This window comes from Caretta caretta, chromosome 7 (assembly GCF_965140235.1).
Source record: "Caretta caretta isolate rCarCar2 chromosome 7, rCarCar1.hap1, whole genome shotgun sequence".
Taxonomy (NCBI): Eukaryota; Metazoa; Chordata; order Testudines; family Cheloniidae; genus Caretta; species Caretta caretta.
This window is the reverse complement of record NC_134212.1, coordinates 30,476,647-30,500,992: the sequence shown is the minus strand read 5'-3', so window position 1 is coordinate 30,500,992 and position 24,346 is coordinate 30,476,647. Positions and strand designations below refer to the sequence as shown.

At 53.1% G+C, this 24,346-nt stretch overlaps 1 protein-coding gene across 11 annotated transcripts in view; it reads left to right on the top strand.

Annotated features, from left to right (window-relative positions):
• Window positions 1-24,346, top strand: part of PC (pyruvate carboxylase) — a 240,206-nt gene that overhangs the window by 189,225 nt on the left and 26,635 nt on the right. For all 11 annotated transcript variants that reach the window (XM_075130375.1, XM_075130380.1, XM_075130382.1 and 8 more), the window contains one exon: window positions 4,349-4,531. In XM_075130375.1, coding sequence (XP_074986476.1) covers window positions 4,349-4,531 — 183 coding nt within the window. The remainder of the gene's footprint in view (window positions 1-4,348; window positions 4,532-24,346) is intronic.

Genomic DNA, 24,346 nt, shown 5'->3' with positions numbered 1-24,346 from the left:
AGGAGCTCTCCCAAGCTGCAGAGAGCCCCGGGGCAGCTGTGTGAGGGCCAAAACAGCAGCTGGCCCCCAGGGAACATATGGCCCTGGAATTTCAGTGGTAGAATCCCTCCTGCTCACATGGGATTCGCTCGCCCAAGGGCCAGCCCAGCTGGAGTGGGTGAGCACTCCTTACTATGCCCCACTCTTTGCACCACAGCACCCCCTACTGAGCATCCCACAGCCCCCGTCTCCCAGCCAGACCCTGCCGGGCACGCAGTATGCGTCAGCACTGTGGCAGGCGTCTCAACTCAGATACCGTCAGGGAGCTGTGAAGGAAAGCGAGCCAGGGCGGGTTGGCTGTGGGGGGTGGGGTGGAGTGGGAGCCCTCTTTTTGGCTCAGCTCCCACTCCCATGCACCCTCATGCGTGTCAGTCAAAGGGCTGGTTCCCCACAGCGAGTGGGTTTTAATAAGCGCTGACACTGCGAATATGTCTGTACAGAGACAGTGCCATTGAGGGGGAGGGAATTGCTGACACACAGGGACCCTCCCTGTGCTCTAGACCCCACTCCCCTCCGAGACCTGGGGGATAGAACCCAGGAGTCCTGACTCCCCTGTTCAGCACCGTCTGCCACAAGGCCATCCTGCCTCTCACTGCTCGGTCCCGCTGACCCCTCTCATACAGCTGAATGGGGACCAGAGGAAGTTAATTATCTCTTCATTTTTCTCGCTGAGAGAAATAATTAGCAGTATGTTGGAGTGAGCCTGGCAGAGTAAATTTACCCCCCAGCCCTCCACACCACACCCACCCCATGTACAGGCTGCAGGGAAGGTGAGAGACACAGGAATGTCAGCCCTTCTCCTTCACCCACGGCAGAATGCACTACACGGAGGAGAGCTCCTTGTAACTCCCTTGCTAGCACCACATGGACCAGGAGACAGGCAAACCCATGCCAGGGGCTGTGCAGGGATTTGTGGGTGGGTCTCAGTTCCCCTCTCACAGCCACTGAGAAAGCTCACATGGCCCCTGCCAGAACTAGAATCCATATCTCAGTGAGTTGCTTATTCAACACACAGCCAGCTGGGGCTTGAATACCACTAGGGCTAGAACCGTCGATCCACATACGGGGGAGCAGGGCCTAGAAGGAGAGAGCCCTAGAACCCATGATCCACACACAGAGAGCAGGGTCTAGAGCCCCCAACCCACGCAGAGAGAGTGGGGCCTAGAACCCATAACGCACCAACGGAGAGAGCAGGGACTAGACCCCTTGTCTGTTAGCTCCACAACCACGTGAACCCAAAGTGATCCCTTAGCCAGTGCAGTAAAAGGTCTCTTACTCACTTTGTTAGAGCAGGGATGGGAGCCAGGACTCCTGGATTCTATCCCCAATGCTGGCAGTGGCGTGGGGTCTAGTGGGTAGAGCAAGTGGCGTAGGGTGTCAGGACTCCCGCATTCTGTTCCCAGGGCAGCTCTCCTGCTTGGAGCGATGGGCTCAGGCTCTCTGAAGACTCAGGCAGGCGTCAGTCACAAGTTCCAGCTTTTGTGCCCAACCGAAAGGGTTAGAAACTCATTTTATTTTTCAGTGGAAGCTATGATCGGAGCTGACACTCTGAGCTCAGGCCAGCCTTGCACACAGCCCCATGCTGCAGCCCACTGGGGAGAGTTGGGAAAATCTCTCACAAGCTGTTGCAGTCAGAGCCAGAAGCCCCCGGGAGCTAGACGTTTGCACGGCATCTGATTTCATTTTCACCTTATGTCATCCCATGTCAGGTTGTTGTGATGGCAACCTGACAGCTGTCAATCACAGGCAGGGAATGACAGGAGCCTGTCTGAAGTCTGGCTTGCACATTAACCCCTTGGCTGCCAGCAGACTCTGCAGGCATCTCACCTTGGGTTATTGCCTCAGCTTAGAATCGGGGGGGAGGTCAGGAAGGATCGCAGTTCCTGGACTCCTGGGTTCTATCCCCATCTCTGAGCTCTAACGGTTAGAGCGGGGAGGGGGCTGGGAGTCCTGCTAACAGCACTGTTCCCTCTAAGCTGTGCGCATGTACGCGCGCACACAGATCCGAAACCCCGCGCACACAACAATTTGCACAGAAGCACAACAATTTGCACAGAAGAAATTTTTTGCGCACACGGCCTGTCAAAAATTAGAGGGAACATTGGCTAACAGTGGAGCTAAATTAGTACAATAGACCTGAGGATGGACTGGATCCAGGGAAAGACCTTGGATCCCTTTCTGCGCGCACCTGACCCAGCCAGTCCCCCTCCAGTAACGTGTGGAAAGGCTCCTCCACTGTAGAAACAAGCAAACAGCTTTAATCGTCCTCTGAGAAGGAGCCCAATTAAGGAGCATTTGTAAGCAAACCCCCCAGCCTCGTCCTTGTTTATTGTTCTGATATATTAGCTTCATTAGAAGCAAAAGGGAGAGGATGGAGGTTGCTGAGGCATGAATTATTCCAGCTGCTAGACATGCTGCCCTGGAATCCAAGGGGTTCCTATAAAAAATCCCTCCCTTTCTTTCAGTAGGAGAAATCCCAAAGACCCAACAAGTCATCTCACATCACCACAACTCACCGTGCACAACAGGGGCCCTGATCTCGGTCGGGGTCTGCGCAGCACCCAGCACAACGGGGGCCTGATCTCGGTCGAGGTCTGTGCAGCGCCTTGCACAATGGAGCCCTGATCTCGGTCGGGGTCTTGGCAGCACCCAGCACAGTGCGGGATCTGATCTTGGTCAGGGTCTGTGCAGCGCCTGGCATAACAGGGCACTGGTGGAAAACATTTTCCTGGAAAACACCTAACCTTCTGAAATATTTCAATGAGAAAAAAATTGGATTTTCTGCAGGAATCTCAGTATGAGAAATGCTCATTTTTTCCTTCCCCCTTCACATTTACTAAAAATCATTTTCCTTCTTTTTCCAATGAGGGGCAAATTAAAAGGGGGAGTAAAGTCCTGTTTTACGTAGATTGGAAGCTTCTTGGGGCAGGGACCATCTTTGTTGTACAGCATACTGGGGGCCTGGTCTGTGGCATCACTGCAATACAAATTATAATATTAAGTCAAGGCAGCTGGAAAGTGTTGTCCAAGCCTGAGCTTTTCTACAGCAAAACATCCATTTCAACCAAGCTATACTTCCCAAGAAGAAAATTTCTTGTGGGAATAATATCTGCAGCTTTAATAATTGTCCCTTCAAACCTCTCTTAAAATCACTGCTAACAAGGAAAGACCCTGTATCCCAATTCCCCACTTCCCTGAATCCCCCGCCCTGGGATCAGATTGGAGGCAGCACCCCCTGGAGGGGAAAGAACCAGTGTCCACTTCCCCACATCCCTGAGCTAGGCAGTCCCTGCACACTGAGGCCAGATCAGAGGCAGTGCCCCCTAGAAGGGAAAGGCCCGTAGCATATTCCCCCTCACCCCACCCCTGTCTGATGCAGACACCATTGAGCATCCCAGCTCTCTTACCCCTGAGGCAGCCAGTTCCCCCAATCTAGGGCACAAGCCAGAAGTGACATGCTTTGGGAGATGGGGGGGCACTTCCCTATTCTACATAAGCTTTCATGAGCAACTGTTTCTGGAGACTGGGTTTGGAGGTCCAGTGATGTGATCCATGCTGGCAAATGCTGTGGCTGTACTGTGTGTGTCTAAAGGGGCACTGTCAGGTCGGCTTAGCTTCCCCCTGAGCCTAAGCATGATTGAAACGTCACTGTGCATATAGATCTGCGGGGTTTTGTTTTTTTTCATTCTCCCGCTGTAAACAGTGTTTTCTTTGGAGTTGCCCAGGGGAATTTTCAGACTGAACCTCTCAGCCTCAGACCAGGGCTTCAGACTAAAAAATGAAACTGACTAGAAATACAAATTGAAACTGACCGGGCTGGTTGCGCTGCCCAAACTGAGCATCAAAAAAGGCAATAAGCAGCACTGACAAGGGAAAGATCATTTGTTCTGATTGTTTATATTGCTGTAGCACCTGGAGGACCCAACTGAGCATCTGGCAGAATGGGGGTACTGATCTCGGTCAGGGTCTGTGCAGTGCCTGGCACAACAGGGACCCTGATCTCAGTTGGGGTCTGTGCAGCACCTGGCACCATGGGGGCCCTGATCTCTGTCGGGGTCTGTGCAGCACCTGGCACAATGGGGGCCCTGATCTCAGTCGGGGTCTGCGCAGCACCTGGCACAATGGGGACCCTGATCTCAGTCGGGGTCTGGGCAGCACCTAATGCATTGGGATCCCAATTTCAGTGGGATCTGTTCTACCCCATCACAACACTGCCCCCTCTGAATTGCTGCTACCATAGCATGCGTAATAAGAGAGCAGGATCAGGGCCATAACCTCATGCTTCTTTTCTCCTGTATCCCTCGTGCAGGTTTTCCGAAGCGGTGAGGGCATGGGTATCCGTCTGGACAGCGCCTCTGCCTTCCAGGGGGCTGTCATCTCCCCTCACTATGATTCCTTGCTGGTCAAGGTGATTGCCCATGGGAAGGACCACCCCACGGCTGCCTCCAAGATGAGCCGAGCCCTGGCCGAGTTCCGCATCAGAGGCGTCAAGGTAGGAGAGGCTCAGCGGGCACTGATGCAGCCCTGATTCGTTTTGAAGGGGCCTCTGCTGGGGACTGCGGGCAGTAGGGAGCGTTCTGGTCTGGTGAAGGGGTGGGACAAATGGGAGGGTTCTGCAGCCTGCAGTGTGGCCTTCATCCCCCGGTGGTAGCTGGAGGTACTACACCCTGTGGTGTGCAATTAGGGCTTCTCGTTTTGGGGATGTATTAATTTCATTTTCAGGATTTATTTTTATCAATTTTTGAATTTTATCCAGCTGTCCAAAAAATGTTCAGGGATTCCTCTATGTGTATATGGTGATGAGTAATGTATATCGTATAAACTACTCATTACAGTAGAATATACAGTGATGGGTAATCGCCATGTAATATTCTCTAGTGCGCTTTAAGGTAGTACTGTTTCAAACAGCACTACTTTAAAGCACACTTGGGAACCTTTTGTGCACACCAGCGGGGTCTACACGGACCAATTAATGTGCGAGACAATCGTTCTTTTTAGAAATTACCTCCCCGTAGTCTGCATTAACTGCTCTGTGTAGACAAGCTCTTAGATACAAGTAACCATTTCTGGTAATTTTCCAGTGTTTATTGGATAAACACTGACTTTTCTCCCTCTTTTTTTTTTTCCTTTTGTATTGGGGTGTTTTATTGATTTAAACCTAAAATCTGAAGTCCTTATATATAATGCATCCCCCAGTGGTAGCCAGAGGTACTACCCCCTGCATCCCCTGGTGGTAGCCAGAGGTATTACATGCCGCAGTAGAGTGGGGCAGAGCTGAATCAGCCCCATCCCTGCCTGTGTTCCCTGGCCTGAGCCTCTTCCCTCTGCTGCATGCAGACCATGTGTTTCATAATCTCCCCTGGTGGCCACTGGGTATAATGCAACCTCTGGGGGGTAGAGGTGGACAAGTTCCCCAAATTTGCTGGCAAGAGGTTCTGCACCCTGCCAAACAATGCAGCCCCTAGTGGCAGTAGGAGGCATTGCACTTTCAAGCTCTTCCTCCCCCCCCCGCTTCCCCCACACACCCATCAACTGTGATATTAGAGGCAGGGTCAGAGGCGGCCCTGCACTGCCTGTCCGTCAAACAGTCCCTCCCTCAGGCTTGGTGTGGGCTACTTCCAGCGGTGCTTGTTCTGGTCGGGTAGTAACATATAGTGCCGCTCATGGTGGCCTGCAGGAGAGCCAGCTGGTGGCCTTATGTTCAGTGTGCAGAGGGAGAGGGGCATTGCTCAGGTATCGGTTGGAGGGCCAGGGCAGCACTGCAGAGCCTGGAAGTTTGTTTGTGATGACTGTGGTAGGGTCTATAGGTGCCGGGGGTGTTCCTGCGGGGATGTCCTCATTAGCTTAGGCTGTCAACAGGTTGGCATTACCTACAGAAAAGCCAGCAGCCTTCACCCCGTCTCCATCATCTCCAAGGAGAGGGGGCTGAATTAACTCTGACCTTTGGGCCTGATCCTGTATTTGGATCCTGACCCCACCCTCTGGAGCAGGATTGGGACCCCAGAATGGTGGGGGATCAGCCCTCTTTTAGTATGGTTTTATTCAGGTATTGGTGTGGGGCTTTCTTCCTGTTTATGGGGTGAATAAAGGTGCCTCCCCCTTGGTCAGTTACCTCATTGCTGTCTCCTGCCCCTTGTGGCTGGAGAGCATTAGTCCTGGGTATTTAGGGCATCAGCCCCGTTCTTTCAATGGTGTTTGGACCCAGGGCCTGGAAGGTGAGGGGCGGACTGGAGAACTGAGTACAACAAGCCATCTCAGTGGGCATGTCCAGTCTGATTGCTCCTTTGCATTGCTGGAGGATCCGTTCCCTCGCATGCTCTCTGAATAACCCCTTTGCTCCTTGGGATCCGTGCTACATCAGAGCAGGGGTCTGGTGGGAGAGCCATCTACTCCTGTGGGGTGTATGCCCACCACTCGCTGAACATGAGCTCCCAGTGCATCACAGGGGCTAAGAGATCTAATGGGATGCTGGGGGGTGGGGGTGATCAGGGGGATACCAACTGGGACTGTTAGGGGGCTTATTCCTTCACCCACTTACTTCCCTGGTCCTTCTCGCATGAACAGAGAGCAACAATACCCGAAGTCCAAAGGTGCAAACAATTTGATGTTTATTGGGGTGAACTTCCAGCAAGCATGATTCCAGATTCCTTCCTTAGTATCCTCCTTCCCAGCTCTGACACCACAGAGCCTTACACCTGTGTCCCTGTTCCCATTCCTACCCTTAGCCAAACATGATTCCAACTTTCTTACTCCCATTCCCTGTTCCCATTTCCCCCTTTAGCAAAACATGATTCCAATTTTCTTACCCCCATTCCCTGTTCCCATCTCCCCCACACACATACCCATGCCCACCCCCACCCCCACCCACTCACTTCCTCATTGACTACAGATTATACAGTAAAACTTGAGTTCTGCTTAGCTATACCTTAACCAATCATTTTCCTGAAATTTAACTAACCAATCCTAACATATTGTAACATGATTATGTAACCAATTATATCCCACCACCTTAATTAGTTTACACCCAGCAAAATTAATTATACAGCAGACAGGAACAATCACAGAACCAGACAGAGATTATATAGACAAACAACAGCAAAGAAGTGGGAACTAAAATGACAAAACAATACAGAAGTGAGGATTTCACATCCCAGCTATTGATAAGTGAGTTCTTGCCAGACAGGATGCTATCAAACTAAGTTTCCTTTTACATTTTCTAGGCACTTCTCTTTCTCTGGAGGTAATAGGAATACAATCCTGTCCTGATAGTGCCTAACAGCCCAATAGCACCTTATTTCAATGTGACTAGTTTGGAATGTGAGGATGTGACTGTTCGCTTCCCAGCTTATGGCTGCCTCTGCTGCTTAGCCAAAGGCCTTAGTCTAAGAACAGGGCCTCAGACTGTCACAGCAAGAGAAGGCCCTTACACCAGCAGACAGTGATTTTGATTCTTTCTTTTATACCTCTATAATTAGCCAAATGATAAGAATACACCTAAATTCTTAGAGTATAGGCCTTTACAGACAGGCCTGAATATCTATATCCTAACAGGGACCAGAGAGGGAATATAGCCTCTGCAAAGAGCCTAGTGGGTCACTCCAGATTAGTGCCGGGAGGAGAGCAGAATCCAACCCAATGTATCAGAGAGGCACAAAATGATTGTGTCAGTTTGAGTGAATGAAGCATGTTGGGGGGATTTACAGGATGGGGGACTGTACCCATCGATGTAGGGACTCTCAAGTAGGATTAGGGAGGTGTTCTTACCTCTGTATGTGGCGGTGGTGCGACCGCTGCTGGAATCCTGCGTCCAGTTCTGATGGCCACAATTCAACAAGGAGGTTGATAAATTACAGAGGGGTCAGAGAAGAGCGAGAATCTTTAAAGGGTTGGAAAACGTCCCTTAGAGTGGGAGACTCCGTCTGTTTGGCTTAACAAAGAGAAGGTTAAGGGGTGACTTGATCCCAGTCTGCATGGGGAACAAATATTTGATATTGGGCTCTGCAGTCTAGCAGCCGAAAGTCTAACAAGAGCCAGTGGCTGGAAGTTGAAGCTGGACAAATTCAGACTGGAACTAAGGTCCAAATTTTCACCACTGGGGGGAATTAACCATGAGAACAACTTCCCAAGGGCTGGGGTGGATTCGCCATCGTTGGCACTGTTTAAATCAAGATGGGCTGTATTTCAAAAAGCTCTGCTCTAGTTCAGCCAGGAATTAATTCAGGGCAGGCGTGTGGCCTGTGTTAGGCAGGAGATCAGACTAAATGATCACAGTGGTCCCTTCTGGCCTGCTGGTCTAGGAATCCTGGAACCAGAAAGTGGTCCTAGTGCAACCCAGCTGACCCAGTTGTGATGCTCCCAATGTGATGTGGCGCTGAGGTTGGACACAATCCTCGGGCGAATCGGCAGGGAGGTGGCATCACGTCTGTATGCAGCATCAGTGACTGGAACGCTGCATCCAGCTCTCGGGTGCACACTTCAAACATTGCAGAGAAAGAGCCACAAGAACAAGACAGGGAATGGATAAACCCTGAGACTTAGCGCAGGAACCTGGTTCTATTCCTAGTTCTGCCACTGACTCAGTGTGTGACCCTGGGCAGGTCCCTTTGACTCTCTGTGCTTCAGTTTCCCCTCCCGTACTTTTTCTGTTCTTCACAGAGGACGTCTAGTGGGTTAGACCAGGGCGGACTGGGAGCTAGGACTCCTGGGTTCTATTCCTAATTTAAGGAGGGAGCGGGCCTAGCTCAGGGCTCCCATTGCACCAGGCAATGCACAGACACACAGTGAGAGACAGTCCCTGCCCCAAAGAGCTCGCAGTCTGACCAGACAAAGGGGTAGGTGGAGATACAGGCACAAAGCGGGAAAGAGACTTGCCCAGACAGCACATCAATGGCAGAGCCAGGAATAGAACCTGGGCGTTATGAGTGTACTTCCCACTCGCCCACACTGTCTCTCAATGCACTGGCTTGAGCCACATTACCTCTAGGATGGTTTATACCCATTTTACACAGGCACACAGAGGAGAAGAGATTTGCCCAAGTTCACTAGCAGAGCTGGGAATAGAGACCAGGCATCCTGATGCCCTGCCTTCTCCTCGGCTCTACCCGACTGGACTCCACTCCTCTCACAGGGCCAGGGACAGAACTCAGGAGTCCTGATGCCCAGCCTTCTCCTCGGCTCTACCCGACTGGACCCCACTCCCCTCGCAGAACCAGGGACAGAACCCAGGAGTCCTGACTCCCAACCACTTGACCATGCTGCCTTGCTTCCTCCAGCTCAGGCTCAGCTGTCTTCAGCAGCCCACTCAGTGTCCCCAAGACATCACCCTGGGAAGCCGGGGGGGGGGGGTCTCACAGGGATGATACACGTGTGCCCCATTGCCTTGGCAGAAAAGCATGAGTCAGGCAGGCATATTGGCGGGGGCGGGGGGGGGGGGGAAGAATTGAATCTTGAATTGAAAGATCCCTCCAGGGCAGAGAAGCATCGTCCCCATGTGCCAGCTCTGCTGGAGAGAGAAATCTGTGCCCAGCACCAGGAAACCCGTCAGATCAGTGCTGGAGAAGGGGCTAGATTGATGCTAGGCCGTGGTACCGGGGGGGAGGAGGGGTATGGGCTGCGCCTCTGTGTGGGATTGATGTAACAACTGCTGAACTCCCCTCTACTCACACATGCCGCCATCAGTTCCTCCAAGGAGCGGAGACTTTATTCCCCTGAGCAGTGGGGGGTTGATGTATAGGTCAGGCTAGGGGACTGGTGGTCCCTGCTGGCCTCAACTCAGAGTGGGTCTTGGAGAGGCAATATGCCATGACTCCACTCCCCAGCCCTGCCCTCTCATCCCCTTTGCCATGACCCTGCCCTTCTTCCATGACTCCACCCCGTGCCATGACTCCATCCCCCAGCCCTGCCCTCCCATCCCCTTTGCCATGAACCCGCCCCCTTCCATGACTCCACCCCTGTGCCATGACTCCGCCCCACCCCTGTGACAAAAACCCTCCTTCAATCAGCCCCCCTCCCAGTCAGCCCTGCCGTCCAGTACCCACTGGCACTGCTCCTTGATGGGCAACTGGCATGGAGGAGAGGAGGGGAAAATGTGTCTCCATGTGCAGTCAAGATATGGAAAGCATCCCTGCAGCTCTGTCTCTGGATTCTGGCGCTGGCCCTGCCCTTGAGGAAATCCCTGCACCCCTCTTTCCCCTCCCACCCTTTGTCTCGTTGTGAGCTCTCTGAGACAGGGCCTGTCTCTTGGGCCAGTGTGTGTATGATGCCAGGCCTGGGGGGCTCCCGTCTAGGACCCAGGCAGTGCCCTAATAATGGAAGCCAGAGATCTGTGAGATCATCACTGGATCCAGACAAGATCTTAACTAACACATTTCTAGTGGGGTTTATACTGTTGCCCATCACCCTAGTATCTGGTCTAGCATTTGTAGCAGTGATTCAGGATTCAGATAGGTTTGTAACTTCTTGGTTGCATTCCTGTTCATTTATTTTGCCGTGCAGCAGGGCCTTTAAATAAATGACTCCTTGGTGATCCACTGCCATCTCTCTCGGTTTTGGGAATTCAGTTTTTATTGGAGCTTGGCTTAATAAGTCTCTCTGTCTGCATATGAGCTGAGAATATATTGCACCGCAGCAGGCGTGATGGGGTCAGTTAGTGGGGGATTTGATCTTAATTATATGCCCTTGACTCAGCTGGAGGGAAAGAGATTCCAGGGGCCTGTAAAGGAAAATGGAACAGGATTTTTGCTGCATGGAAATGATCCAGAGATAAATCAAAGAGAAGAGCCTGGATTTGGCAAAGGGTTATTTTGCTGTCCCCAAGTGGTGGATGGGGGTCTCGAGAGAAATCGCTGGCTTGGAAAGTGAAAAGGGAGCTAAATGTTCCAGACGTGGGGCTAGCTGGATTGAAGGAGGACTTGGGGAGGCAGCGTAGGTTAGGGCAGGAGTGTGGGATTCAGGAGCCCTTGGTTCTATTCCTGCCACTGGAAGGGGAGTGGTGGTTAGTGCAGTGGGGCAGTAAGTCAGAGCTCCTGGATTCTATTCCCAGCACCTGGAGAGCGGTCTAGTGGTTCAAGCTCGGAAGGGCCAGGAGTCAGGCCTCCTGGCTGTACCACTGACCTGCTGCGTCACCTTGGGCAAGTCCCTTCCACCTCTGCGCCTCAGTTTCCCCCCCACTATTTGTCTGTTCGGACTGTGAGCTCTTGGGGCAGAGACTGCCTCTCGCTGTGTGTCTGGGCAGTGCCCAGTACAATGAGAGACACAATGTTGGTGGGGATCCATGCAGCGCCTGATCTCGGGCAGGATCTCTAGATGCTAATAGGATAATGGTTGTAAGAGAGATCATGTTGTCCCACGTGCCTGACCTGTTCAGGGGACTCTGGGGACTGTTCCGAGCCAGGAAGGTTGTGTTTATGCTTTGTGGCAAGGCGCTGTATTTACACATGCTGCTCTGACAGCTTGTTAATTTCTCCCTCTTGCCTGGTCGCATCTGCTTAGGATTCCAGCATGACTGGGGACACCTCGTGAATATTCAACGCCTGTTTCGGCTTTGGATAAATCCTTAGCAAAATCGATCCCTTGAGAAATCAGCCTTTTCCCTTCCCCACAGCTCGAGAGGTGCTGTTCTAGGCCCCCTGCCCCCACCTCCTGCAGCTGACCCTGCTGTTCCAGAGGAAATGGCAGCTGGTTTCTGCTTTGTGGAATACAGTCCTTTTCCCTCTGCAAAGGGCCCAGAGTCCTCCTGGGTTTCTTAGGCTGTGTCAGGCTGTAAGGCATTGAGGTCTAGCATATAGGGACTGGACTGGGGCTCAGGACCCCCTGGGTTCTATTCTCAGCTGCAGGAGGAGAGAGAGCCACTAGACTTCACTCCCCTCCCAGAGCTAAGAATGGGACCCAGGAGTCCTGACAGTTCTCCCTACTCTAACCCACTAGATCCCCTCTCAGGGCTGGGGCTGGAACCCAGAAATCTGAACCTCCGTTGTGCTCCACCCTGTGCTGTAACCATTAGACACCCACACACACACACACTCCCCTTTCCAAGAATAGAACCCAGGAGTCCTGACAACGCCCCCTTGCGCGAATGCATGAGAACTCACACCTTTCCCATACTTGGGAATGGAATCCAGGAGCCCTGGCTCCCAGGCTTCCCTCAGCACTAACCACTAGCCCCCACTCCCTTCCCAAAGCTGGGAATAGAACCCCCAAGTCCTGACTTCTGATCCACTAGACCGCACTTCCCCCAAGCTGTCCTGGCGCATCTATCTTACCTTTGATCCCCTGGGGGGTCAGTGGGCTTAGTCTGTAACTTGCAGAAGGCAACCTGCAGCCTGGCTCTAGAAAAGGAGGGATCCACTCTCCTCCAGACACTGCGTCAACTCCCTGGCAAGCTGATAGCACCCGCCTGTGCCCCCAAACAGTGTCGATATCACTGGCAGGATAGGATAGGCAGGAATGGGTTACACTGACTGCACCGAGGGCTTCTGTGCTTCCAGCCCCATGTCCCCTCCCTAAAGACACCAGCTCAGGATTCCCCCCTCCCCGTCCTGCATGGGGTTAAGAGGTCTGAGATGCCAGAAGGAACTTGCCCCATCTACTGCCCACAGCTGAGCAAACTTGGCACCGCTGCCCGGCTCCCCGCTCCTCCTCCACAAGCCGTGGCAGCAGTGGGCTCCTCAGAACAGCCCTCCCCTCCTCCCCTGGGCCTAGTGCCTCCAGAGCACGGCCTCCACTGAGGTGACAAATTTCCCAGGCCCTGGCAGGCGCCCAAATGGCACGGGGTCAATAGCCTGGCCCAGCTCTCTTGGCTTCCAGGCAAAAGAGTTAGGGGAAGGGGAGGGGAGGGGCGGGAGAGCATCAGCTGAAATGTGCTCTGCGTGCTAGCCTCTGCCATTAATCTAGACAGCAATAAGGGCAGGAGAGTGGGGCGCAGGGAGCCTGGCACGGCTGCCAGCTCAGCTGTGGGCAGGGGGACTAGGCTGCTGCAGGTTTCTTTGGGCATCTCAGAGCCCCTAACCCCATGTAGCCTGCTCTTTAAGGCAGGATAGGGCCCAAGCAAGCAGCACTGGGTCACCTTGACAATCTTAATTGGGAGGGAGGGTTGGCTAATGGATTGCGGGCTGGGCTAGACTGCAGCACACCCAGGTTGTCCTCCTAGGTCTGTGAGGGGATTGGGGTCTAGTGGGCTAAACCAGGGGCCTGGGATCAGGATTCCTAGGGTTCTCTTCCCAGCTCTGGGAGAGGATTGTCATCTAGTAATTGGTGGGTGGGTTAAAAGAAAAGGAGTACTTGTGGCACCTTAGAGACTAACAAATTTATTTGAGTGTAAGCTTTCATGAGCTACAGCTCACTTCATATTATGCCTGGCAGGGCCTCAGTTTCCCAGTCTTTATACTGGGGGTAATACCAACCTCCCAGGGGTGTTGTGACAATAAATACATTGCGGTTACAAGGTACCCAGATACTGTAATGATGGGGCTGGATAAGGACGATGGATAGATAGATTAGGATAGGTTGGCTGATTGATTGATTTGGGTGGGAGGGGAAACAGGCACCAAGAGGGAAAGAAACTTGCCCAAGGTCAGTGGGAGAGCCCAGAATAGCTCCCAGGTGCCCTGAGTCTCAGTGTGCTGCTCCATCTACTAGCCCACGCTGCCTGGTTTAAAAGTATGATCGAGGGCCAGGACACCCACACAGCCCCCTGCCACAGACACCTGGCTAGAGAACACAGACACCCCCCCCCCTTGGTAGTGAGATCTCTAAGACACGTGCATCCGCCTTGCTAGAGATTGCTCACACCTCCCCTCCCTCTGTTCCATAACTCACCCTTCTCCTCTCGCCGACAGCCCATGCCATTCGTATTGTTTGTTCAGTCCATGGGCTGGCGCATCCCACAATCTGTGTTCGTCACAGCGTGGTTGGCTGGCACCATCTGGCCTGTGAGCACTAAAAATTACCCCTCCTCGTATATCAATATGTTTTAGTTCAGGGCTATCCCGTCCCGTGAGCTCAGTGATTTATCACTGTCTCATTTTGCAGGCAGTTCGCAATCTCTCCATGCTGTAGTGACGGCTTTGCCCAGGTGGGTACATAGGATGGCACCAGCAACTGGACCCATCCCCAGAACAGCAAGGGGAGACAGACTCCTCCCCGTACCCATTAAAGCCCACACCTGGCTTTCTTGTATCTCCTGAACCTTTCTATCTTAGGAACTAGACCTCCATAAGGGAACAGGAATCAGGTTTGGGGATGGGTTGAGTGAAAGGTACCGTGGTCTAGTGGGTAGCATGGTCCAGTGGGAGTCAGGATTCCAAGGTTCCATTCCTGGTGTTGCCTGGCCTGTGAGACCTTGGGTAAGTCCCTTCCCCACTCTGTGCCTCAGTTTCCATTCATAAACTTTGTTTAGCTATTCAGGACAGGGATTGCCTCTCACTATGTGTCTGTGCGGCACCTGGCACAGCAAGGGCCCCAAGCTCGGTCGGGGTCTGTACAGCACTTGGCCAAAGGCTCATTGCAGATGACCACAGACACACAACCCTTGACCTCCTATGGTCATAAAAACATACCAGGGCATTTGTCCCACCAGTTGATGATTATGGGAGCACCTAGAGGCTCCCACTGAGATCAGGAGCCCCAGGTGCTGCACAGACCCTGACTGAGATCAAGGCCCCCATGCTGCACTGATACAGTGAGAGACAGTCACAGACCCTGCCCCCAAGAATGTACATTCTAGACAGACAAGGGGCAGGAGGAGAAACGAAGGCACAAGGTCAATGGCAGAGCCAGGACTAGAACTCAGGACTTTTGCTCAATGCCCAGAGCTTAACATACTGACTCATTGTGCTCCTTCGTAGAGCCTGTTGAGTTTGCAGGCTGGAGTCCTGACAGCTAGTATTCTGAGGCAGTCAGCACGTGGTACTGTTGCACATTGTCTCACAAGTTCCCAGCGTGCCAGCGGGGTCCAGTCTTTGAACAAATGCTACGTTGTTGTTAGTTTGATGGGTGCTGTTCCTTCTTGTGGGGAGCTGTTGCAAGCAGTTGGAGAGTTTGCTCCCTGCTTGAATCCCCTTAATGAGACTCAATTGATCCCTGGGAGTCAGGCACTGGTGTGTGGGCAGAGATATCTGAGAGAAAGGATTGTGCATACCATGTTCAACCACTTCTGTCCCAGGACTGCTGTGTATAGTCGAAATAAATTCGCAACACTAACCGTGTTGCCCCAGACTCCACTGATTGCTCCTTCGATGGGAAACTGACTTGCAGATCCTCTAAATCTGCTACTGCTTGGCCGTGGGGATGCGAGATGATCCCTCATATTTCTCTACGTTTTGATGGAAGCAAGGATCAGAGCCCCATTATGCCAGGGACTGCACAGATCTGAGTCCACTCCTGACTAATGGCAGCCCCAGATGTTGTCTATAAGCTCAGAAGAGCCCGCTGTTTTACCTCCCCCAATCAGATGACTATGCAAAGCAAGGTGGGAAACTGGAACATGATGTAGCTCAGGGCAAGCATTTACAAGAGAGGTTTAGTGATGGGAAACTGGGCTGAGACCCATATGGAGTGGATGAAATTGATTTTTAGTCACTATATCTCTGAGCCAGCTGGTCCCCTGACCTGGATCCAGATAGCAGGGAGCACCTTCTAGAGGGGAGAGGCTCATTCCCTGCTGCTTGAGCCAGCCAGTTCCCCTGCCCTGGGGTTGGAATGGAGCCAATGCCCCCAAGAGGGGAAGGCCCCATATCCCATTTCCTGTCCCCACTTAACATCACAGCTCTCTTACCCTCTGCCTCTATTTCTGCCTGTCCCCCTCTCCTTCAAAGCCAAGGAGCACTCTGAAGCCATAAGGGGATCTCAGCTATCGAATCTGACAGCTACTCTCAGGCTGCCTACAACCTGCAGTCACTTCCCCTGTAGATATACAACCCACGGCACTGATGGCCTGCAGAGGGGATCCCAGTTCCTGACGCCCCATGATCAGCTATGAATTACAGCCACAGGTTGCTGGCATATCCTGTTTCCAGCCCATAATTCACCTGAGGCACCTGCCAGCAGCGTCAGTTGCAGGGGGATTCCAGTCGCGTGTCAGATCTAGCTGGGATTGCCCTATACAGGGAGTTTATTGTGATCCCGATATATCGTTTGAATTGTGGACGTGACATGGACCAGGGCCCCCCTTGTGCCAGGCACTGTACAAACACAGAACAGAAAGACAGCCCCTTCCCTAATGAGTTTCCAATGTAAGCCAAAATAAGAGGCTACCGGTGGTTACAGACAGATGGGGGAGCCCAAGGAAACAATGTCTCAGCACTGGACAGCGGGACGGGCAGTTGTCTCTGCACGCCAGCAGCCTAACCATTAATTTTTTGTAGGCTTCACGGCACAGGAGAGTTTGAAGAAGGCCAGTGAGGCTGTTTGCAGCTCCTCCCAAGTGTGCGGAGCAGCTTGGGCTAAAGCACAAAGGGGCTTGATTGTAAATCAAGTGGGCGATGGAGGCCGGCACCTCGGGCTGATCGGAGGTGGGAGCTGACATCTCAGGAGTGAATGAGAGCTGATGGGTTGGGTGGGGATTGGCCACGAAGGGCCTTGAAAGGGAAGAGGAGTGGGTTACGTTTGGTGTGATGGAGAAGGGGGAGCAGTGGAGGGATGCAGAGAGAGGGGGGACAGGCTCAAAGTAATGGGCTGGGAGGATGGATGATCATTGCAGCCACCTGCTGAATGGACGTGAGCAAGGCACGTTGGGAACAGCAGGGGTGTTGCAGTAACTGAGATACAAGAAGAGGAGAGTTTACCATGTTCCCTTCAGTCCCCATCTTCCACCGAGAAAGCAGTTCCACCCCATTCCAGCTCCCCTCTGGGCACTTTTCCCTGGCACAGGCATGCATGCAAACACACACACACGTTTCAGCCACCTGAGACTACCCCAGGGCCCAGTGTAACTTGGAAAACATTGGAGCTAGGAGCAAATGGGGGTGGAGATCCTAGCAGCATGGAGCGCTAGTAAATGCCTGAGGCATCAGATCTTAAGATCATGTCATTCTGAATCCCTTCATGTCTCACCTTCCATTTTAAGGGTCTGCTTGACTCTCGATCCTGCCAGTACTTTGGAGATTGTATCTGCTTGTCCTGGAACACTAGGCAGACTGCATGCCCCTTGGATGATTATTCCAGTAGCACCTAAAGGCCCCAACCAAGACCGGGCTCCTGTTCTGCCAGGTACCATACAGATACACAGTGAAAAATAGTTCCACCCCATCCCAGCTCCCCTCTGGGCTACTTGCAGTGAGTGCTGACCCTGATGCCCCAGGGTAAAGCTAGGGGGCACTGGGCTGCATTTCAGATAAAATATAAATTAAAGTTTTGCCCAGTTGTGGTTATTAATGATCCTTTAGGATTTTTCACAGCGTTTGGACTGCAAACCCAGGTGTCCAAGCCAAATTCCCACTCTGAAGATCCCACTCTGCATTTTCAACTGGACAAAGGACTCTGCTTCACTTCATAGGCTAAATTACTGTGCAGTGTAACAAGTGTCAGAATAAAACAGCCTTTCACCCCACCCCAAAGGCAGCTGCATCTCAGCACCAGGCAAGGGACCCCTGTATAAACAGCCTCCATGCCCCATCCCAGAGGTGGCTGCATCTCAGCTCTGGGCGAGGGGTTCTTGGGTAAACAGCTTCTGTGCCCAACCCGAGTTCTATCCCCAGCTATGGGAGGGAAGTGTGGTCTAGTGGCTAGGGGGGCTGGAATTCAGGGCTCCTGAGTTCTAGCTATGATTCTTGGAGGGGTGTGGGGTCTGATCTTCTGAGCCAGAAGGGGCTGGGAGCCAGGGCTTCTGGGTTATATCTGTGCTGAGAGAGGTGTCTAGGGGTTAGAGCAAGAAGGGTTGAAAATCAGGATTCCTGGGCTCTGCTCTTGGTTTTTTTGGGGGGGGCAGTAGTTAGAGCAAGCAGGGAGATGTATGTGAGCAAGGACTCCTGGGTTCTGTCCCCAGCTCGGGGGAGGAAGTGGGGTCTACTGGTTAGAGCAGGGGGGCTGGGAGTCAGGCCTCCTGGGGTTATCCTCAGCTTTGGGAGGGAAGTGGGATCTGGTGGTTGGTGTATACATTGTCCCAGCTGTCTAAGCACTGTAGACAGCTTTTCTTCCCCTTTCAATATCTATCCCTAATCCCTGAGGAGCCACCTTGCAGACCCAAACTGGGGGTGAATGAAATCCAACCCTCCTTGACCCCAACAGCAGCCTCTTCCCTAGGGGCAGTGGGGGAGGAGCTGAACTGTCCATGCACTCAGGCTGGCTTGGGCAGCAGAGTTAATTAAAACCCAGCCTTTCCCAAAGACCACCTCATTAAACCATGCAATGGGGAGGAGGGCTTAGCCAGGGTGCTTCATTAGAGTGGGCTAATTGGGCCTGGAGGGACTGCTAGCCAAGGCACTGCAGAGCTAGGGCTGGAGAATGGGGTAGGGCTGGCTCCCCCAGCCCCAAAGGATTCTGGGATCAGCTCCTAGGTATGGCCGATTTGAGGTTCCCAGCCCCACCACCTGCGGGGTGAACTGAGGCTCCATGCTGCTCTTGGAGTTGAAAGAGCTGATATAAGCAAAAGTTACTGAGTGACATGGGGGAATGGCTGGGGGTGAGTCTCAGGGCTGGGATATCCCAGAGGTTGAGCTGGCTGGCTGATCACAATCCTCAGATCCTATTCTAACCACTAGACACCACTCCCCTCTTCGAGTTGGGGGTAGAACCCAGGAGTCCTGGCTTCCAGCCTCCCTGCTGTAATCACTAACCACCACTCTCCTCCCAGAGTCACAGAGCGGTTCTTTCTGGCCTTGAAATCAGTGACTCAAGTGTGCGTGGAGCAGAGGGAGCTGAGATTGAGGACTCCTGGGTTCTATCCCAGCTCAGAGAGAGGAGTGGGGCGCGTGGTTAGAGATGGTGGGTTGTGGGGTGCTGGGAGTCAAGACTCGTGTGTTCTATCCCCAGATCTGGCCTGGTGGGTGATCGTGGTCAAGTCCCACCCCAGCTGTGTGCCTCAGTTTCCCCTCTGTAGTAGAGCTCTGAGAGCCACAGAGTACAGCCGCAGACTACTGCCGTTCACAGGAGCCACCCATGGTGCTGACAGGCAGAAGAGGGAGCAGCAGTACCCCTGAGGCGGCAATGCCCTGGTTAGCTTACACCAGGCTTTGCCTGGCAGGGCAAAATGAGGGAGCCATGCTGCAGGCCCTCCCACTGGGGTTGCACAGTTAAGGGAGGGGGACAGCTGAGCCCACAGTATCCATGGGCTGGCTGGGATCCCATCCCCTCACACACCCCAAAGCTCAGCCGGTGGCTCTCTCGCCTATCCTGTCCTGGTGCCAGGGGAGTCAGACAGCAGGAGCCTGTCATGAGTAATAGACAGGGCCCGGAGAATTGTAACTACACCTCACACGTCACCAACCACCTGGGGGAAACCGAGGCACAGATGAGAACCCAGGAATCCAGGCTCACAGCTCCCCCTGTTCTAACCCCTAGACCCCACTCCTGAGTTCCCCCTCCCCGAGGAGGCTGGCTGTGTATTTTGAGGACAGAAGCTCAGGTGAGGATCTGTGCAGTGTCTTGACAGGATGAGGTTGTTTTTAAACATGTGGGGGGAGCCCCGGAGCTTGAATAGCCAGGGGCTGTGGGTCAGGATTGAGGGACACCAACAGAGCTGTGAAGGGGGCCAGGGGAGCCCAGGCTGGGATAGCACGGGGCTGCAGGCTGAGATTGAGGGGCATCGGCAAATCGGGGAGGGGGGCAGGGCTTGAGTGGCAGGGGGGTGTGGGTTGGGATTGAGAGGCCTGGTGCAGTTCTCCCCCTGTGACCCCAGCACAATTCACTCCAGATGCTGCCACACGCAGCCACGATTCCTCTGAGTTTATCCATGGCCCATGGGGCTCCGAGAGCTTGTTCCCTGCTGCTGATCTGTGCTAGTGATGCATGAGCCAAAGCCAGTGTGTACACGTAGCAGAATACTGCTCCAGTGGAGCTGAGAGAGCTGGGGGCTGTTGGTCAGGACTTAGGGCCACCAGCAGAGCTGCAGGGGGGATCCAAGGGCTGGGACAGCAGGGGACTGCCGGTCAAGATTGAGGGGCGTCGGTAGGACTGAGCAGGGAGCCCAGGCGGGGATAGCAGGAGGTTGTGGGTTGGGATTGGGGGCACTGGGAGAGCTGGGAGATGGGAGTCCAGGGATGGGACAGCATGTCAAGCCCACATTACCAACGTATGTGGGTTAAAATGCAATTGCCCAGGAGCCCTCCTCTGGTCTGTGTGTGATGATCACTTACAATGCTCCTCTCGCTGGTGCCCCGAAGAGCTGCCACGGGCTAATCAAAGGGCAGGAGGGGAAACAGAGACCCAAAGAGGGGAAGCGACTTGCCCAGGATCACCCAGCAAGTCTGGGCACTGAACCCGCCCCTGCTTGCCAGGAATAGAACCCAGAAGCCCTGATTCCTAACACCCCCACCCTCACCATTAGGCCTCTGTTCCCCTTTTCCTCCCATAGCCAGGAACAGAACCCAAGAGTCCTGACTCTAACCCTTCCCCCCACTGCTCTAACCAATAGATCCCACTCCCCCCTCCCAGAGCCTGGAATAGAATCCAGGATTCCCCATCCAGCACCGTTTCCAGCATTCCCTCTTGCTGGGCACCGCAGCAGGGCATGGCACATGCCCCTTCTCCGCCATTCCCACAAGTGGGGGCATCTTGACGTCCGCAATGTGCAGAGCCCTGTTCACCTCTGTGCCACCCCATCCCCACCCCGAGCCTGCCAGCCATGCAGGGACTTTGCACTCCCAGTGACCCCGACCCCATCAAGCATTGAATGGATTTTGATGTGACTGGCATGCTGTGCCAGCCGGGGCTTGTCCCCATGCTGCTGTGGCGATGCATTATTGATCCATGCTGCAGCCTGTTAGTGAATCTCAGGGGGACATCAGTCCCTTCCATGCAGCCTTCAGTTGAGAGAGATCCATTGGCATCTGGCTTATCCCTGCAGGGCTGGGAAGGGAGAGTAGCGGGGGTAGGGGATGGGGGTGATTTGTAAGGACACTGAGCGTTCAGCGACTCCAGATTCTGCTGGAACCTGTTCTCTGCCCCATGCTGTTCAATGACTTTATCAGTGATCTGGAGGTCAGCATAAAACCACTGCTGATCAGATTGGCGGGTGGCACATTGCCGTAATAAATAATGCTGAGGACAGGGCAGTTCTCCAGGGCTCTCTGGGCTCCTGGGTCCATTCAAAACACCATGTGTTTTCATGCCGCCAAAGGCAAGGCCAGACATCGAAGGGGCACAAGCCGTGCCTATAGAACGGGGACTATATCCTGGAGAGTAGTGTCTCCGGACAGGATTCTGGGGTCATAGAGGAAGAGCAACTGACCGTGAGCTCCCCATTCGACCCTTGGCTGAGTAGACAGAGGAACAGGGAGTAGGAGCAGGGCGGGGATTTTACCTCTGCATATGGCACAGGGGAGACCCGTCCTAGGATGTTGCGGCCACTTCTGGGGGCCAGGTGTTAGAAAGGGTGTTGAAGAATTGGAGAAGGGGCAGAAAAGAGCCACAAAAATGATTCGAGGCCTAGAAGAAAAGCATGCCAATGAGAGACTGAGGCTGTGTCTACACTGCAGAACCGATACTGACAGAGCCCCCTAGTGCAGACGCAGCATCCGTCGAACCCCGCATCCCTGAAGCACTTTTCTGTGGCCCTAGCTGTGTGTGCCCTGAGGGTTTTGTCACTACCGCTGTGGGTCAGGGGTGTGGTTTTTTCCCACTCTGCCGACATCGCTAAACTGATCTAACTTGGAGTTGGCCTACACTTAAATCTACTTAACTTCTTGTAAGTGGTGACTTGATTATAGTGTCTAAACACTTAGCACTCTTTAATATGGCAGACAGAGGCAGAACAAGAACCAGTGGCTAGAGGATAAAGCCAGACACCTTCCACTGAGGAATAATGCCCCCGTGTTTCACAGTGCGGGTGAAGATCCATTGGAAGAAAATCCCCAGGGAAGGGGTGGATTCTCCATCTTGATGGCTTCAAACCCCAAGTGGGAGATGCTTTAGTCCAACCCAAATTATGGGGCTCCATGCAGGGGTAACTGGGTGACAGTCTCTGGCCTGGGCCATGCAGGAGTTCAGCAGAGATGGTCTGAGGGGCCCTTCTGGACTTCTGTGAATCTCTGAAGTGGATGGGCTGGATGCAAACCCAAGGAGGGGATCGTGTAGCAGGGTGCGCAGTGGGGGTGGAGGAAGGGATGAAAGGAACAATGTGGGAACTGAGGCTAGGGAGCATCTCCGCCATGAGACCCGTCCCTGTGGGAAAACAGCTTGCGGGGCTGTCTGATGAAAGGACAGGGTTTTGAAACACTTGAGATCTCCACACAAAGTCTGATACCCCTGCAAATTGCCATGCAGGTTGGGGGGCCTGGGGTGGAGTCTGTGGTACAAATGTGGGGCTGTTCGCTCACAGAGTTCCCCATTTACAGACCCTCACCAATGATGTGATTTTCAAGTTTGCTGGCTTATTTTGCACAGAGCTAGGGTGTTAAATAGAAGCCGGTAGCTACATTAACCCAGCTCCTTGGACAGACCTAGAAATCATCTAGCATCCCAAAGCAGGAAGTGGCCCTGAAACAGACACATGATCACAATGGCAAATTAACTGTGTTTTTTGATTGCTGGCTGAGTGGTTTCAGTTTTCCATCTCTGAAAGGGTCCATGTTGCTAATCAGCATCCTCTAGTCCCTTTTAATTCATTTTATTTATGTATATACTGAATTATTAGGCCAGACATAACGCTAATAACTAGGGGACCGTCTCCCTCTAGAAGCTAAGAAGCCCAGAATGTAAACAGAACCTGGATGGGTTTTTAATAATGTCACATGTTTGGTAAGACAATCTTGCGATTTCTCTCAGCCTGATGATCTTTGGAGCGTCTGGGGCTGGCAAACTGATGATGGCAGCACCGCCTAGTGGTTAGTCTACTGGACTGAGACTCAGGAGACCTGAATTCTATTCCCGGCTCAACCGCTGGCCCGCTGGGTGGCACTGAGCAAGTCACAGTCCCTCTCCGTGCCTCAGTTTCCCCACCTGTGCAATGGGAATCATGATTCTGACCTCCTTTGTAAAGCACTTGGCGATCGAGGGATGCAAAGAGCTAGGGATTGTTGTTATGATACTAGCAGCTGAAAGCCCAGGCCATCACACCGGTGTGGTAGCTGGGCCAAGTAATTCACCACCTGTGCAATCTCCCTCCTCCAACCAGTGAAATTGTTGCATGCAAATTAACTGTAGAGCAAGGGTGGTGGTTGGTTGAGTTACCTCTGATCTCACAATGGTCTAGAACTCTTAGTATGGCATGGATACATGCCTTACTGTGGCTGTTACACCGCACGGGTGTCATTTGTCACCTCAGAATGGCTGAGAACTTAAAAGCTGGATGGTAGCAGGCTGCAAAGCCCCATGATGATTGAACCTGGTGATATTCTGAACCAGAAGAGCTCTCAGCCATGCTTGTAGCTGCCTCCATCCCTTCACACTGACTCCACAGAGAGTCTGGGCCTCCGAGTGACACTCGGACAGGTGACAATCCTGGAATCTTATTGTACAAGAGCCCACTTTGCCTAGCTTGGAGTTTGTAGCTCTGTCTTCTCTTGTATAGACAAAACCACAATCATTGGTGTCTGGGCCAAAGACTAGATTCCCATGCATAGTCAGACCCCTTCACTGCAGTGAGTTCTCCCGCACTGGAGTCTCTGTATTAAGATCGGACGTCTCGAAGCTGCGCTGTAGCTCAACCAGCAGATCTGAGCTGAAGGCAGGAATGGCTGTAGGAGATCCTGGGTTATACAGATCAGACGAGATGGGCAAAGGGCACTTCTGGCCTTGAAACCTATGAGCCCTGCAGGGGACGCCCACCAGCTCTTTGGGAATCTGCCCACCAGCTTCAGGCTGGGATGTGCAGACCCTCAATACCTCAAACCCACTGATCTGGGCATGGGCACCTGCGTTCCTGAGCCTTCTTTGACAGCCCAGTCTGAGTGTCTCCCCTAGCCCTGGGGCTCTGCAATCTAACCACCGCCCGTCTGCCAGCTCCTTTCCCCCCGCCTGGCCAAGCTCACTTGGGCCAAGGCCACAGAATCGGGTTTCATTAAGGACCCCAGACCAGCTGGGGAAAGTCAGCACCACACCCGTGAGTCATCCCCAAACACAGCCCTCCATGTCTATGCCCCACCCTCCTCGATCCATCCATCCATCTCCCTCCCTCTCCCTCCTTTCCACACCCCTCCAGCCAGCCATCCTCCTT